Source organism: Misgurnus anguillicaudatus, chromosome 13 (assembly GCF_027580225.2).
Source record: "Misgurnus anguillicaudatus chromosome 13, ASM2758022v2, whole genome shotgun sequence".
NCBI classification, from domain to species: Eukaryota; Metazoa; Chordata; class Actinopteri; order Cypriniformes; family Cobitidae; genus Misgurnus; species Misgurnus anguillicaudatus.
The window spans coordinates 31243097-31259450 of record NC_073349.2 but is presented as its reverse complement, the minus strand read 5'-3'; the positions used below and the strand labels follow the sequence as shown (position 1 = coordinate 31259450).

General features: G+C 36.9%; 1 protein-coding gene across 1 annotated transcript in view; it reads right to left on the bottom strand.

The window, feature by feature from the left end:
- LOC129430540 (uncharacterized) overlaps positions 1-14790 on the bottom strand; it is an 89377-nt gene extending 74587 nt beyond the window's left edge. The window contains exons 1-2 of the mRNA XM_073875600.1: positions 14452-14790; positions 2949-3019 (exon numbers count right to left, since the gene is read on the bottom strand). Of these exons, the coding sequence (XP_073731701.1) occupies positions 2949-3019; positions 14452-14507 (127 nt within the window). The 5' untranslated portion in view covers positions 14508-14790. The remainder of the gene's footprint in view (positions 1-2948; positions 3020-14451) is intronic.
- Between the last annotated feature and the right edge of the window lie 1564 nt (positions 14791-16354).

Sequence of the window (16354 nt, the reverse complement as noted above, 5' to 3'; positions counted from 1 at the left end):
AAAGGATAACATCTTTAACAACACTTACAAGCTTTAACCACCTGTTACACTGTTGCGTTTTTAAGTTTTGTATCTTTGGACCTGGCAAAGATGCATTTAGATGTAGGTCAATGATCTGCACTACATTTAGGTCTATAAAGGACTGAGAGCAACAGAAGAGATTGAAACCAAAGAGACTGAATCAGACCTGTTTTTAACATCAAGCGAACAGGAAACCCCCTGTCAGCAAACACACAAGCTTTTACAAAGATCAACAATGTCTGTAGAGAGATCTCAGTGGAAACAGACATTTTCATGACTAATCCAGACTTCAGATCTTAGGTCTGGGCTTAAAGCGAAGACAACAACGGTTAAGAGAGAAATGTGCTTTCGTTTTTATCGCTCATGGTTTAAAAAGCAGACTGAATACTAAACAGGCGTGAAATAAGAGAATCAGACTTCAAAGCTCAGTCTGAGATGTTTCGGCACATGACTGCCCGCTGGTGAACTTTCACCTCTGTACTGCTTCAACATCTAACAGCCAATCATTTATTTTTAGAGAGCAGCCAGGATAAAACCGACCAGAAGCTCTGACCGAACACACGCTAACAAATATCAATAGATTGTGTTTACACAAAAAAAGATTTCATTTTATGAGAAATGGTGTGAGTGCATGCAATATGTTAAATAAATATCAGCTTTTTTAATAAGAGATATGGGCCTAAAAAGAACCTAAAGAAAATATCATGGGATGTCATGTATATAGAAAAGAGCAGTGGTCCAAGCACTGAGCCTTGAGGTACCCCGGTATTGAGACATTGGGATTCAAAGACATCAACTCTTCAGGATACTCCAAATAAACTGCCTGAGAGGTAAGATTTGAACCATAGTAGCGCTGTTAATGTGGGTGAGAGCAGGGATAACCGATGAAGAAATGGCCTAAAGGTGATGGGATCTGGGTATGGGATTTAACGGGCAGGTAGTTGGGTGGTTAAAAGCAAAGACCTTGGAAACATCCGCTTCAGATAGGAGAAAAAAAGAGGGGAGCAAGCATGCATGCATGTGCAAGAGGTGGCGGCGCAAAGAACTGGCTGTTGATAGTGTTTATTTTGATAGTGTTCATTGTTCATTAATAGTGTTTGTTGTTTAGTAAGCATTCATTTAAATCAAGGGTTTCTTCCATAAGTTTTCCTTCATTGCATTTTCTTATTCTTCATCTAACTGCATTTCACTGAGATGCACAGAATCTCGTCTGTAAACAATCAGTGAGAGACAAAATCCTGCAGATACCTGGAAATGATCAATTATGACTGGACAGAGAGAGGCAGAAAGAGACAGAGAGAGAGAGAGAGAGAATGTGTGTGTGTGTTGCTCTCTGCTATCTAAAGTTAGATTCTGTGGCTGTGAGCACAAGAAGAGACATGTCGAGTTTAAATCCAGCAGACAGAAGCTCTTGTTTAACAGCTGCTTTCTCCTGTATACCTCCTCTCTTTCAATTTTTCTATTTCAATTTAAAGGATTATTCCACTTTTATAAAAAATCCAGATAATTTTCTCGCACCCATGTCATCCAAGATGTTTATGTCTTTATTTGTTCAGTCCAGAAGAAATAAAGTTTTTGAGGAAAACATTCCAGGATTTTTCTCCATATAGTGGACTTTAATGGTTTACAGTTTCAATGCAGCTTCAAAGGCCTCTAAACGATCCCAACTGAGACATAAGGGTCTTATCTACCAAACCATCCGTAATTTCGCCCCCCCCACCAAACCCCCCCCCCCCCCCCCCTTAAACCGCAATTTCTTGTTCCACTAGTCATGTGATGCACCAGGTCATGCATTATATGTGAAGCGCACACTTGCAGACCATTTTAAACAATAAACTGACACATTAATTTGTATCACTTTACAAACAAAGACATCAACACTGGAGCGGTAGTTTCGCATACGTCATCATGCGTGACCTTTGGACGTGATTATGTAATACGTAAGGTCATACTGGCGCATCACACAGCTAGTGCAAGGCAAGAAGTTGTGGTTTAAAAGTACATGTTTTCATTTAATAGGCTGAAAATGAGGATGTTTTGCTAGATAAGACCCTTAATGTTCTCCTCAAAAAACGTAATTTCTTCTCGACTGAACAAAGAAAGACATAAATTATCAGGATTATTTTTATGAAAGTGGAGTAATCCTTTAAATGTGCTTTATTGGCATGACAAAAACTGTACATTTGTATTGCCAAGGCATTTGTAGTTGGGCTGCATACAAATAGTGCAAATAAAAATAAAACTTCTGTTCCTTCCTTCTGTACTTGGCCAATAAAAATGATTTTCAATCTGAACTTCCGAAATGTTCTTCAAAAATGAATCCATCAACACATCATTGGATCCATTTAAATTATCCTACAGTCCCACATCTCACTGCAGTAGACTCAATATCACTGCTTATATGATGTGTTTATGAAGAGTTTCTCTGTCTTCTAATCTACATTTCACACTTCCTCACAGCTTCACATTAAGAGTAAAACATGCAGACAGGCAAGGAAGTGCTTCCAAAGAGCAGAAATACAATCATAAGGATAATAAACCGCAAACAAAGACTGCGACCCAAAATGCACATCTTTCAGAAGTTTGGCTGAAAAGAACAAACAGTGCTTTTGCTTTCAAATAAAATCGATTGATTCAATGTCAAATCCAGACCGGATGATCTGCAGCTTAAAGCTTTTTCAGTCTCTTGAAAGAAAAACATCTTTCACAGAAATCTTTCTCTATAAAGAAACGCCGGACATTCCCTTAAACACCAAAACGGACCTCAGATTGAAATCGGCCCATGAGCCACCGAGATGCTAGCACGAGTTTACCGTATAACAACTCAAGTTAAATGAATGAAGAACTTTGCTCCGTGACTCATCAGAGTAAAAGTTAAAAGTTGAAAGGTCACAGGTGAAAAGGTGAGGGGCTAAAGGTGAACGTACCTTGAGTTCTTGGACATTCTTCTGCAGACAGGAGAGCAGCACATGTCGACAGGAGGAGGACGATGAATCTCCTGCAGAAATATAATCAACATTTTAAACACAGTTTCAAACACTGACAGCATTACATGTTACACTGACGGCATTACATGTTACCCTGACAACATTACACTGAAAACATTACATGTTACACTGACAACATTACACTGACAGCATTACATGTTACACTGACGGCATTACATGTTACACTGACAACATTACACTGACAGCATTACATGTTACACTGACAGCATTACATGTTACACTGACAGCATTACATGTTACACTGACAACATTACACTGACAGTATTACATGTTACACTGACAGTATTAAATGTTACACTGACAGCATTACATGTTACACTGACAGCATTACATGTTACACTGACAGCATTACATGTTACACTGACAGCATTACATGTTACACTGACAACATTACACTGACAACATTACATGTTACACTGACAACATTACACTGACAGCATTACATGTTACACTGACAGTATTACATGTTACACTGACAGCATTACAAGTTACACTGACAGCATTACAAGTTACACTGACAGCATTAAAAGTTACACTGACAGCATTACAAGTTACACTGACAGCATTGCATGTTAGATGTTACACTGACAGCATTACACTGACAGCATTACATGTTACACTGACAGCATTGCATGTTACACTGACAGCATTGCATGTTAGATGTTACACTGACAGCATTACACTGACAGCATTACAAGTTACACTGACAGCATTACAAGTTACACTGACAGCATTACAAGTTACACTGACAGCATTAGAAGTTACACTGACAGCATTGCATGTTAGATGTTACACTGACAGCATTACACTGACAGCATTACATGTTACACTGACAGCATTACATGTTACACTGACAACATTACACTGACAGCATTACATGTTACACTGACAGCATTACATGTTACACTAACAGCATTACATGTTACACTGACAGCATTACATGTTACACTGACAGCATTACATGTTACACTGACAGTATTAAATGTTACACTGACAGCATTACATGTTACACTGACAACATTACACTGACAGTATTACATGTTACACTGACAGCATTAAATGTTACACTAACAGCATTACATGTTACACTGACAACATTACACTGACAGTATTACATGTTACACTGACAGTATTAAATGTTACACTGACAGCATTACATGTTACACTGACAGCATTACATGTTACACTGACAGCATTACATATTACATGTTATACTGACAACATTACACTGACAGTATTACATGTTACACTAACAGCATTACATGTTACACTGACAGCATTACATGTTACACTGACAGTATTACATGTTACACTGACAGCATTACATGTTACACTGACAGTATTACATGTTACACTGACAGCATTACATGTTACACTGACAGCATTACATGTTACACTGACAGCATTACATGTTAGATGTTACACTGACAGCATTACATGTTACACTGACAGCATTACATGTTAGATGTTACACTGACAGCATTACACTGACAGCATTACATGTTACACTGACAGCATTAAATGTTACACTGACAGCATTGCATGTTAGATGTTACACTGACAGCATTACATGTTATACTGACAGCATTACATGTTACACTGACAGTATTAAATGTTACACTGACAGCATTTAACGCTGCAAGCAACCACATTTTAGATTGAAGTGCAATTTGTAAAACTCCAAGTCCTAATCCACTGAGTTCAAACATCATTGCTCTCGTGTGTTGTAAGCGAATGTGCCGCACCAGTTCAAATATCTGTTATGCAAGACTTAAATGAATAAATTCAGTCTGTTCCACACATCGAATCAAAGAAAACTAGTCAAGCATTACTAGAGTTGATTATAGCGATTATAAACGATTAGACAATCATCTGTGCAATGATGGATCGAGTGATCCTATGCCAAGTTGCCAGAGACTCAAACACAAACAAATCTGTCATGTTTACATGGTTATGAATGTAATTCAACTGAAAAAACAGACAGGAGATCCAGGTGTTGACCTCAGATCTTCAGTGTCCTGCTGGATGACCATGAAGATGCTCTCATTGACTTGCTGTAATGCGAATGGAAACCTAATTTCTACTATGAAAGATGCTACAGGCTTCTCCAATGATACACTACAGAAAACCACCATGTGCTCATCAGATGTAAGACACATTTAAGAGTCTAGAATTAAGCCATTATACTGTAGTAAACTCACAGTAAAACATCATCCTAGCCAGAGGCAATCCAACAGATTTCCTGTGACAACAATCACAGCCAGAATGCATTTAATATGAAAATGATTTTCTCGGATCTGGATCCTCAACAACAGTCCAATGTGTGAAAGTTCAATCTGGGCTTTAAGAAGCGCTGGTGTGTTTCAGAAGTGTAACTCACATGAGAAATGAAATGTAAACACACAGTGACTGTGGAGAAACAGGATTACAGATAATGAGGGTCTCGTCTGGTGAGGTTAGGAAAGAGGTCTGATGTACGAGAAGATAAATACGAGGGTAAAAATGTGGTCGCAACAAAGATTTTACGTGACCACCAAGCATTAAAAACCATGAGGAGAGGAAACTTTTCTTCATTTATGCAGTTAAAGAGGTTTCTCTGTACAGCCGCTCTATGGCAAGTTTAATCGGGATCAAAATGATCCCATGTTTTGCTATCCAGGATTAGGTAAACCATCTTACTTTTGTCCTCACTTTTCTAAATGGGATCACATGTTAATGTTGACTATTAGCTGTATAAAAACAGCAGGTAGTTTGGTCAGTATGGGGTCACTAAGTGTTTTTATAGGGCTGTGCAATTAATAGGTTTATAATTTCAATTTCTCTTTACAAAAACAAGATAATCGAGGTAAAACAATTATTGTGCGATTAAAATATAAATTGCGTGTTGCTGGAGCGATGTAGCCTTTGACACATGTAGCCTATTGCAACACTTACTTAATTAATATTAAAAGTTAAATAAATGCATGCTTTCAAAGTAATCTTGTTAAATAACGGTTTATGTTTTTACCAAAATAACCGTGATTATGATTTTTTTATGATTATGATCGAGCAGCCCTAGTTTTTACTTTAAAAGACAATAAAACAACACAACTTTCACTTACTTTTTCATTCAATTCAACATTCAGACTGTTCTTCTTCTGTCTCACAAAAAATATAGATTATACACAACCACATGCATTTTAAGTCATAGACGTATGCTTTTGATCAATGTACTGTACAGTGCCAAATGATAATTAAAGTTTGTTCAAATTAAATGTTACATTTTTGTTTGCTATTGACTGCTGTATGAAGGATTTATATGAACGTTTTTCTTTCTTAATTGACTGGAAGTTTAAAATGCTAACCCAATGTTATACTTTGATTATACCACGGCACTATTGAATACTTTATTTTCATTGGTTGTGAAATGTTCCACAGGTATGCATTATTTTTGATAACCGCACTCATGACCTGTCAAATGTCTTTAAATGACCACCAGAGCAATGTCTGTGGTAAGTAACGATGGTATAAGAAGCATCATTGACTTTGGTCCTTTAAATTATTTTAAATTATACATTCGGTCTGTTGAATGCTGTATTCTGATTGGCTGAAAAATGTTCCATGATTATTTTTCTGTAAACTGCAACTTATCAAATGTCTTAAAAATAGGCACCAGAACAATGTTTGTGTTATATAATGTGGTATAAGTGGAATAATTGATGACGGGCTGTTGAATTAAAAGAAAATAATGCACAATCAAGGTGGTAATGCAGCACAACGCGAAGCGGATTTACACCCCGGGGTTTGCATTATTTTCGAATAATTCAACAGCCCATCGTCAATTATTCTGCTTATACCACATATTACTATAATGCACACCTGAAAATAATGCACACCCACTTTGTGTCGTGACGCATAATCACCTTGGGTGTTCATTATTTTTGAATAATTCAACAGCCTGACGTCAATTATTCCTTTACATATTTTAGCATTACAAGGATTAAACTAATCAAGAGCAAACTTTAAACAAAAAATATACATTCATGAATATTATTACATTATAGAAATGTTGTATTGTAGACTAACTGTAGTTTTATAAGTTTAAGTAAAACATTTGTAGAAGTTTTATTATATTTTTGTCCCTGAAATCCACCCTTCTGCTGGGATCAAAATAATCCCACTTTTTGGGATCAAACTAATCCCAATATTAAAAGTTTTGAACAACACAAAAGTGATTATTCAATCCAGATCAAAACCTAGATTGGATTTTGTGACTCACTCCAAATCTCAACCCATTTTGAAATTTTGATCCAATCTGATTGCCGAAATCCAAATGGATTACTTTTGAACAACTGGGTCTTATGAGAGAGTTATATGTTCAGGACTGCAGAAGGTTTGTGGTACAGAAGTGAATGGGCACTGAAAGTGTTTTGGTCTGTATGATGGCATAAATGATTTAATAATAACCTGCATTTGATGGTTTGACATTCACTGAAACCTGACAGTCCTGCAGCTCAGCTCTAGGTAGTGCTGAACATCTGAAGGATCACAACCTTTAATAACCATAGTTTGTTTTTTTATTTTAAATCCATGATGATAACACACAATTACATTATAGACATGCAGGTCATATACAGATGCCCAAAAGTGTTTGTTTACTAAAGTTACAATAAATGTTTGTAATGTTGCTCCATTGGATACAAAAGATGCAAACAAATAATGATAATAAGTAACTTACGCTATCTAAAAAAATCAACTTAACTGAGGTTCACACAGGTGTAGATCAGCACTAATGCACACCATTCATAACCAAATACTTATATATACACACATTTTAAGTGTGACTTACGTGCCCAAATAGTTTTAGGGGAAACTGCATATAAATGAAATACGCAGTGTTAATAAACATTATAAATCTGGGTCTTTAAAAGACTAGAACGAAATGTATTCCAGACAATCACACTTTGCAATGAAATGCAACCGAAACCTTGAGGAACTGAAGATTGAAGTGGACTTTCACTAGATTGGACATTTGGTTATATAAGCAGAAGAGTGAAGTCATCTCAACCATCATTCATTCGGACACCTCATAACCCTGAAACTAAGAGACCTGAGGGAGTTTAATCAACAAATATTCATCTTACTGAAACAGATACGTCCAGTACTGATGCTAGGAGGTCATTAAATAATCCAGGATCATTTCAGTCCAGGAGTCCTTCAGTATAAAATATCTCACTGCTTGTCTTCATGAGACATTTATGTCAAACACCATGGATGTACAGCAGTACTTGTGTCAGCTGAATGTATTTGTTTTCCCACAGCGGATGATGGAGCGGTCGCAGTGTTTCACCTGCTTTCTATCGAGAGAACGGTGTGACATTCCAGCACACAACACAAACAGAAGAGAGAGAGACAATCCAAACAACACTTTATTCCTACCATCTGAGTTCATGCGCTTCAAAACATCTGCATGAATGGTCATCATTTACATTTCTTCATAAACTAACAAACACATGTTTCACAAAAAAAAAACTACAGTATAATAACAAAATCAATCTGCCATAATGAGTTAATGAGCCAAAGCTGGCGGTCTCTTTTGCACAAGAATTGCACAAAAGCTGAAATGAGATGAGTATGATCTTATTAGTAGGCAAATCACAACATGCAATATCATTGTCAATGGAAAAACTATGAAACAGATGTAGTGGTGCCAGACATGAAATTATTCACATGTTTTGCTGCAGCAGTAGATGAAGAGTTTGTGTTGTATTGGCACTAAAGTCACGCTTCAGATCAAGCCAGAATCTACAGAGCTGTTTTGGATTTCTGCACTGAATTATTTCACAAAAACTTTAAAAGTGTTAAAACCAGCCGAAAATACTTTTCTTACTGATGCTGTGGGTAAAATGAAATGAGTAGATACCCTTTTTACACACATTTTACACAAAAAATGGGAAATGTGAAGAACTTTGTGAATGATGGCTTTTCAGATGCGCTGGCACACATTCTTTTATAAGAAAAGAGATTTACAAAATTTGGATGCAAACATTAAAGGGACACTCACTTCCCAGCTCTCCTAAAGTTAAACATTTGATTTTAACAATTTTGGGATCCATTCAGCTGATCTCCGGGTCTGGCTGTACTACTTTTAGCATAGCTTAGCATAATCCATTGAATCTAATTAGACCATTAGCATCGCGCTCTCATTTCGGCGTAATAATCAAGGACCCCGCTGCCGCAACATAGCTACAGCAAGCGCAATGATATTACGCACGTACGAAAATATTCCTCTTGGTAACTTTCAGTAGCAGAGGACTATTTTCGGACGCTGCGTATCATTGCGCCTGCTGCAGCATGGTATGGCAGCAAAGTCCTTGATTATTACGCCAGAATGAGATTATAGTCCTATATGCCTAGAAAATATCAACTTTTAATTTTCTGTCGGTCTTAGTACACAATGTAACTACAGAAGAATCACGTTTTAAAGCAACACTATGTAGTTTCCATGTAAAAATGACTTACAGCTCCCCCATGTGGTTGAAAAGCGCAACAGTGCCTGGTATCAGACACTCTTCTGCAGGCAGGGGGAGGGGCGGGGCTGTGTTTCCTACCCTCCACCGCCACTTTCAGAGTGTGCTTGTAGCAGCTAGGAGGCTGCTCAGGTTGCAGCAACAGTACAATTTGTCCAGTTAAAAGTTGTTCTATCACTCAAATAATTTTAGAGACATTATTTAAAGGTCAAAAAACTACATAGTGTTGCTTTAAAAGGAAAAATATCAAAACTTTTTGGTCATTTCTGAGCGCGATGCTAATGGTCTAATCCAGAGGTCCCCAACTACCGGGTCGCGACCCAGTACCGGGTCGTGGACAAGTTGCCACTGGGTCGCAAGAACGTCCTGAAAAAAATTGTATAATAGTTACGCAATAGTTTAATCAGTTATTTTGTACTTTAAGAGCCGACTTGAAATAACAAATAATTTCCACTTTTGTACAGAGCCGCACTTTCTCGTGGTCTCTCTTTATCTCTACCAGTGCAGCGGCGATCACATTGCCGTCAGAGTTTGAGCATGCAGTACTTCTAAAACACAATCGATCAAAGAATTGCAGAGGTGTGACTTAATGAATAATTTGCAAATGTACGTCGCAAATCATGTAAATACGCGAAGACGGTCAACTGTGTGACATGACTGAAAAGTAGGCTAATTATTTTATTCTTCTGTAAAACAACTCCAGAATTATCCAGAAATCGTGGCACCATGATCAAAATAAACTCTTACTGCAGTAATAATATTTTAATGGCTACACTTTTAATGTAGGTTTAAAAGGAAACTAAACTGTCCTGTGTCAATCATCATTATATGGTAAACGGGAGTCTCCGTGCCTCCGCACCCAGCCGCAATTCTTCTGGCATCTCTCCTCCTTCACTGCATTTTTCTTCCGTTCTGTTACTTGAACTTGGGGCTCGAGCCTGACCAAGATTCGAGCTGCCTTCGAGAAGCAAGCCAAGTTCGTTTACCGTTAATTATTAAATTAATGGGACTAAATGGGCAGGCAAACCGAAACAATGAAAGTAAAAAAAACTATACGCCAAAATATGGTATTACACATCTATATAAAACATACTATAAATAAAGCAATTACTAATTTTCCCAATGCATGGTTGTTGGATCTTTCTTCCGTTTAAAACGTTACACATTTTGCAAAGGAGGATTTTCAGCACTTTCTTTGAACAGCAACTCAGCACCCCCCCAAACCTCAACCCCCGATCCGCAAATTTTTTTAAAGCTGAAAGCGGTCCGCGGTGTAAAAAGGTTGGGGACCCCTGGTCTAATCAGATTCAATGGATTATGCTAAGCTATGCTAAAAGTGGTACAGTCAGACCCAGAGATCGGCTGAATGAATCCCAAAACTGTAAAAATCAAATGTTTAACTCTAGGGGAGCTGGAAAATTACAATATTTAAAAAAAAAGTGGAGTGTCCCTTTAAAGATTCATAAACATGCAAACGTATTTTCAAAACTAGATTAGGCTACACTTTATATTAACTCTTTCCCCGCCACTACAATCCAATAGAAGCCGCTCTTACTCAATTTATAAAAAAGTGAAGCAAAACCTAATTTAATTATTTTTAAACTGCGTAGTTTTATCATCATTCTGAATCTATATTTAACTAAAGTCCTTTAAAAAAATTCTATTATTTCAGCTTTTTGCTCCGAATTTGGTATTTTTGAAGAAACCTCCCCATATTTAAGAGGTTATAAAAAGAGAACAAATGAAGATAGGATAAAAAAATCCTGTTTTGTTGTTTGAAAGCAGAGGGTCTGTTCTTTCATTTGATACATTTGTATGTTTATAGAAGAAAATTTTCCTGGAAGGCATTTTGTGAAACGTTTGTGAAAAAAATGCTGGCAGGCAACTTTTTACAAAAAGTCTGGTGGGGAATGAGTTAAAGGGATGGTACACCAAAAAATGAAAATTCTGTCATCATTTACTCATTGTCATGTTGTTACAAACCTGTTTACATTTCTTTGTTCTGATGAACACGAAAGAAGATATTTTGGGAATGTTTGCAATCAAACATTCATAAGCCGCTTTCACTTCCATAGTAAACTTGAATGGAGCTCATGATCGGTTTGATTATGTTCCTCAAAATATCTTCTTTTGTGTTCCTTAGAAAAAAGACATTTATTCAGGTTTTTAACAACATGAGAGTGAGTAAATGATGACAGAATTTACATTTTTGGTGTACTATCCCTTTAAAGCATCTTTGTTACAGTATAAATGATTCATTTAAAGGGATAGTTCACCCAAAAATGAAAATTCTGTCATCATTTTCTCATCTTTAATGTTCTTTTTTCTGATGAACACAGAAGATATTCTGATAAATGATGGTAAGCACGCAGCTTATTGTAACCATTGACTTCCATAGTAGGAAAAACAAATACGATGAAGTTCAATAGGTACCGTCATCTGTGTGCTTGCTTACCATCTTCTATCAAAATATTTTCTTCATCATTTATCACAATGTTTTTATGATATTTGTTTTCCTACTATGGAAGTTTATGGTTAAAATCAACTGTGTGCTTACCATCATTTATCAAAATATCTTCCTTTGTGTTCATCAGAAAAAATAAATTCATACAGGTTTAAAACAACATGAGGATGAGATAATAAAGAAGTTTTATTTTTGGGTGAACTATTCCTTCAAGTACGGAGTAATATTAACAACATGCCCTTAATATAGAGTTAGGGTTTAGTTTAGGGTTAGTTGCGTGTCATTTACTGTGATTACGTCAGTAATGTAACATGTGTAACAAAGCGTGAGACATGCAAACACAAACAAAGCAAATGACTTTAGATATTTAGTCTGTCAGGTCATTTACATTTGCAGTTTCTTGACCCCTCTTCTTAACCTGGAAGTACTTTAAATAGCTTTTCCGACCTTAAAACAGACTCGACACACAGAGACCGTCTGTGACGCATCACCTCCCCAAAACTTATTCTGTTCATGCCTCTATGAGGAGCAACCTGCCAAAACAGCGACTGAAGAAATGCTGGGCCTGCGGGGTACGGATGATCCTTCATTTACATCGTCTGCATAAATCATGTTTATATTAAATCATGTGAAAGAAAATCAATCTCCTGTAGCACACCGCTTATATACTTGCATACAGAGTTTATTCAGTCACAGATCCACTGCCAATATTTCATCATCTTGGCGCTTGTATCTCACACCTGCAGTCCCAGCGTGACTCTACTACTGAAACTTTACTCTGACCGGATCCACTGTCAATGTCCATGTAAACTTTGTAAACCTTGAATCCGTATGACCTTTTAAACTAAATCTGGTCTCATGTTGAACATCAGAAGATGCAAAACATCTCATCATTCCCAATACATTCAACAAAACCATTCACACTGTAAACACCAGATGTAACATGAGATCAGTTGATTTCTCCTCTTATGTATGACAGCAGAAGCAGACTCTTTCTCCATCTGTCTACAATAAATCGCCTCATTTGACCTAGACTGATGACAAACATGCTATTTATGAATTGATTTCTATAAATCTTGTCACTTATTTACATGTAACATTTGTTGCATGGAAATCTGCTTGTAATGAAATAAAGATGCCAAATGAATGAACTTTGAATCTTCTCAAAATCCACAAGACTCAATGAAACAGAGACTTTACTGTGGGCAGGTTTTATAGTAACATCCTCGAGTTAATAAAGATCTGAGTCTGAACAACATCATTCTGCTTAAAGAGAGGAAATCAAGATCTTAGCCTGGAAAGTTTGATTTGATTCTGGGGGAAATAAAGAGGTCACTTTATGATATAAAGTGAATCTGGAACCAGCAGTACACACAGCTGATCTACACTTCAGTGTATCTGAAATCTTAAACAAAAAGATATCATCTGTAATAAAAAGCCCTTGCTGAAGGTGAAGACACGAAGAAACACTACTGGGAAAGTTTAGAAAACACCAACCAGCAAATTCCCATCAAATGAGTGTACAGTACCCCTCATGCATGGGTGAAGAAACCCCAAAACAATGGGCACATAAGGAAATAAGAAATGCACAGACACAAGATATACGACAATACAACAGTAATAATATTTCTATAGAGTCTAGATGAATATTTGCAATGGAAATTATCAATGCAGGGTTAAAAACCGCAATTTCATCTATGTAAATAGGAAGTAGAAAAGCTGTACAGGATTTTACTCATAGCAATAAAGCATTTCAAAACATTTGACGTGACTGATATGTGAAGTGTTTTGTGATCAATGACAGGAGCAAGCTTGCGGTCAGGTGCATGTAGAGATCTGTTGGGATTTCACCGAGTTCAGGCCAGATGTTAGAGGTCAATATTCATCTCCATGAGGAATGTTTGGACCAGGAAACATCAACTAACACTGCAGAGTAAAACCTCTGCTACTCCTCCGCTATCACAAAATATATCACACGACGGAATAATAAAGCACATCCTCTTCTTCAGCTGGTTTAAATCTGTATCTATACTTAGAGGAACTTAACCAGATCTACTATCCAACATCAGGAAAAATACAACAGACTGCATGAGGTATAATTTGTTAAAATTGGATCTGAATGCATGCAGGTCTTCCCTTTCATAGCTTTCAATGTGTTTCCCCAAAACTCAAACGCATTTTAAGATGTAGGACAAAGACATGCACAGTTTTTATGGTTAAACGATACGGGTCAATACATATGCAAATAATAAAGACTCTGCAACAAATGTAACAACTTTGCGCAAAGTTCAAAGAGCCGCGAGACCTCATAGAGATACATGTCACCCTATCTTTGTGATCAGCCTCAAGGTTTAAAGGAAAGCCTGTAGATTCGGTCTGGATGTTATTAAGAGCCCTGCATTCAGCGCGCATTTGCGCATTTTTGAGCAAAAATCCAGAAGAGACTCACGTTGTGTCTGTGGGAGAAACGCGTCCACTCCTTGTCCGTTGGGCTCCTAAATGCATTTGTATGCATTTGTCCACGCAGCAGTTTTCAGAGTGAAAACAGAATTCCACGCCAGAGTCATGAGATCAGATCCAGTCCGATCATAGAGTCCACAGAGATCTCCAAACGCCAAACGCACGCCAGCTCCGCTTCAGTGTTAAACACAATCTGATAATGAAATATGATGAGATTGTGTAGAGCTCAGATCAGACTGATCCGTATTAAACCGGACTGAGAGAGACAGAGAGATTGGGAGAGTGAGTGAGTGAGTGAGTGAGAGAGAGAGCGAGAGAGTTGCTCGAGGCTGTGCGCACCGCATGTGTCTGGACTCGTTGAGTTCGGTTCATCCTTCAGTTCGACCCGGTGTTAGATTTCACTCATTACTGTCTGTGACATCATCATCTGTCAATTTATTTACATGAAACTTCTCATTTATTTACATTTAAGTAACGTACGATTTTAAATAGATACAACTAAGGAAGTTTCATATATTGTTGATTTATTTTTTACCAACTAAATAAAAGCTTAAAAATAAACGGCTAACACTTTACATCAACGTTTTTACAGTTAATGCAATACATGAGCTAACAATGGGCAATATATTATAACAGTATTTATTAATCTTGGTAATGTTAGTTGAAACAAATACAATTGTTCATTTTAGTTCATTGTGCATTAACTATTGTTAACAGACAACTTTTGATTGAAAAAAAAATGTATTAGTAAATGTTGAAATTAACATTAAAGGGAACATATGATGAAAATCAGACTTTTTTTCATGTTTAAGTGCTATAATTGGGTCCCCAGTGCTTCTATCAACCTAGAAAATGTGATAAAGATCAACCAAGTAACTTAGTTTTGGTAAACTATTCTCTGCAAGCATGTGAAATAATCGCTCATTGAAATCTGGCTCCCCTTGTGATGTCAGAAGGGGATCTTATTATCAACTCATTTGCATTTTAAAGAACACACCCAAAATCAGCAAATCTTTGCTCCCACCTACAAAGTGTAAATTTTAACATATAATAAATTATCTATATGGTGTTTTGAGCTAAAACTTCACATACATACTCTGAGGACACCAAAGATGTATTTTACATCATAAAAAGGTCTTCTGAAATGTCCCCTTTAAGACAAATAAATGATGTAGAAGTATTATTCATTATTAATGTAGTTAGCTACCTTATTATTAAGTGTTACTTAATATTATTTTTTAATATTATAATGCACGATGAAATGAAAACCAACCATATTTATGTTGAACTGAATGTGTACACTTTTAAGTCTACCCCAGGGTACAGAAGCAAAATTGACTATTCATTGTCTTTATTGTGCACAATGACTGGATGCAAATATTTCAAATAAAAATAAAATCTCTAAAACTGCTTTGATGCAAAGTGTATAGTGAAAAGTGATGTAGAAACAACAGCATACGGAGTACAGTATACAGTTATGATGTGCAGTGTTATGTAAAAGATGAGGCTCTGATGTTCTGCTCTTGACCATCATCATCATCATCATCATCATCGTCATGTCAGTCTCATGTGTCACTCTACAAGACGTGATTGACAGCAGAACTGAGAGTTATTTGTCCTGTCACAAGCAATCTTAAATGACTCTTTTAATTTAATGCACCAAAATTACCCAAAACACGCACCACTAAAGTGAAGTGGTCCAGTGAAGAGGACCGTACGTGGTGGTGTCTAATAAAAACACAGATCAATTAGCAGCTTCGAATCCATGATGGTGTTGCGCCTCAAAACCGCAGCAGAATAATGCTGTGGATCAAAGTGGATGTGTGTATAAATCTAATCTGAGATGTGCATCCAACACTCAATCTACCCGTATGGACCTCTGCTGGAGATAG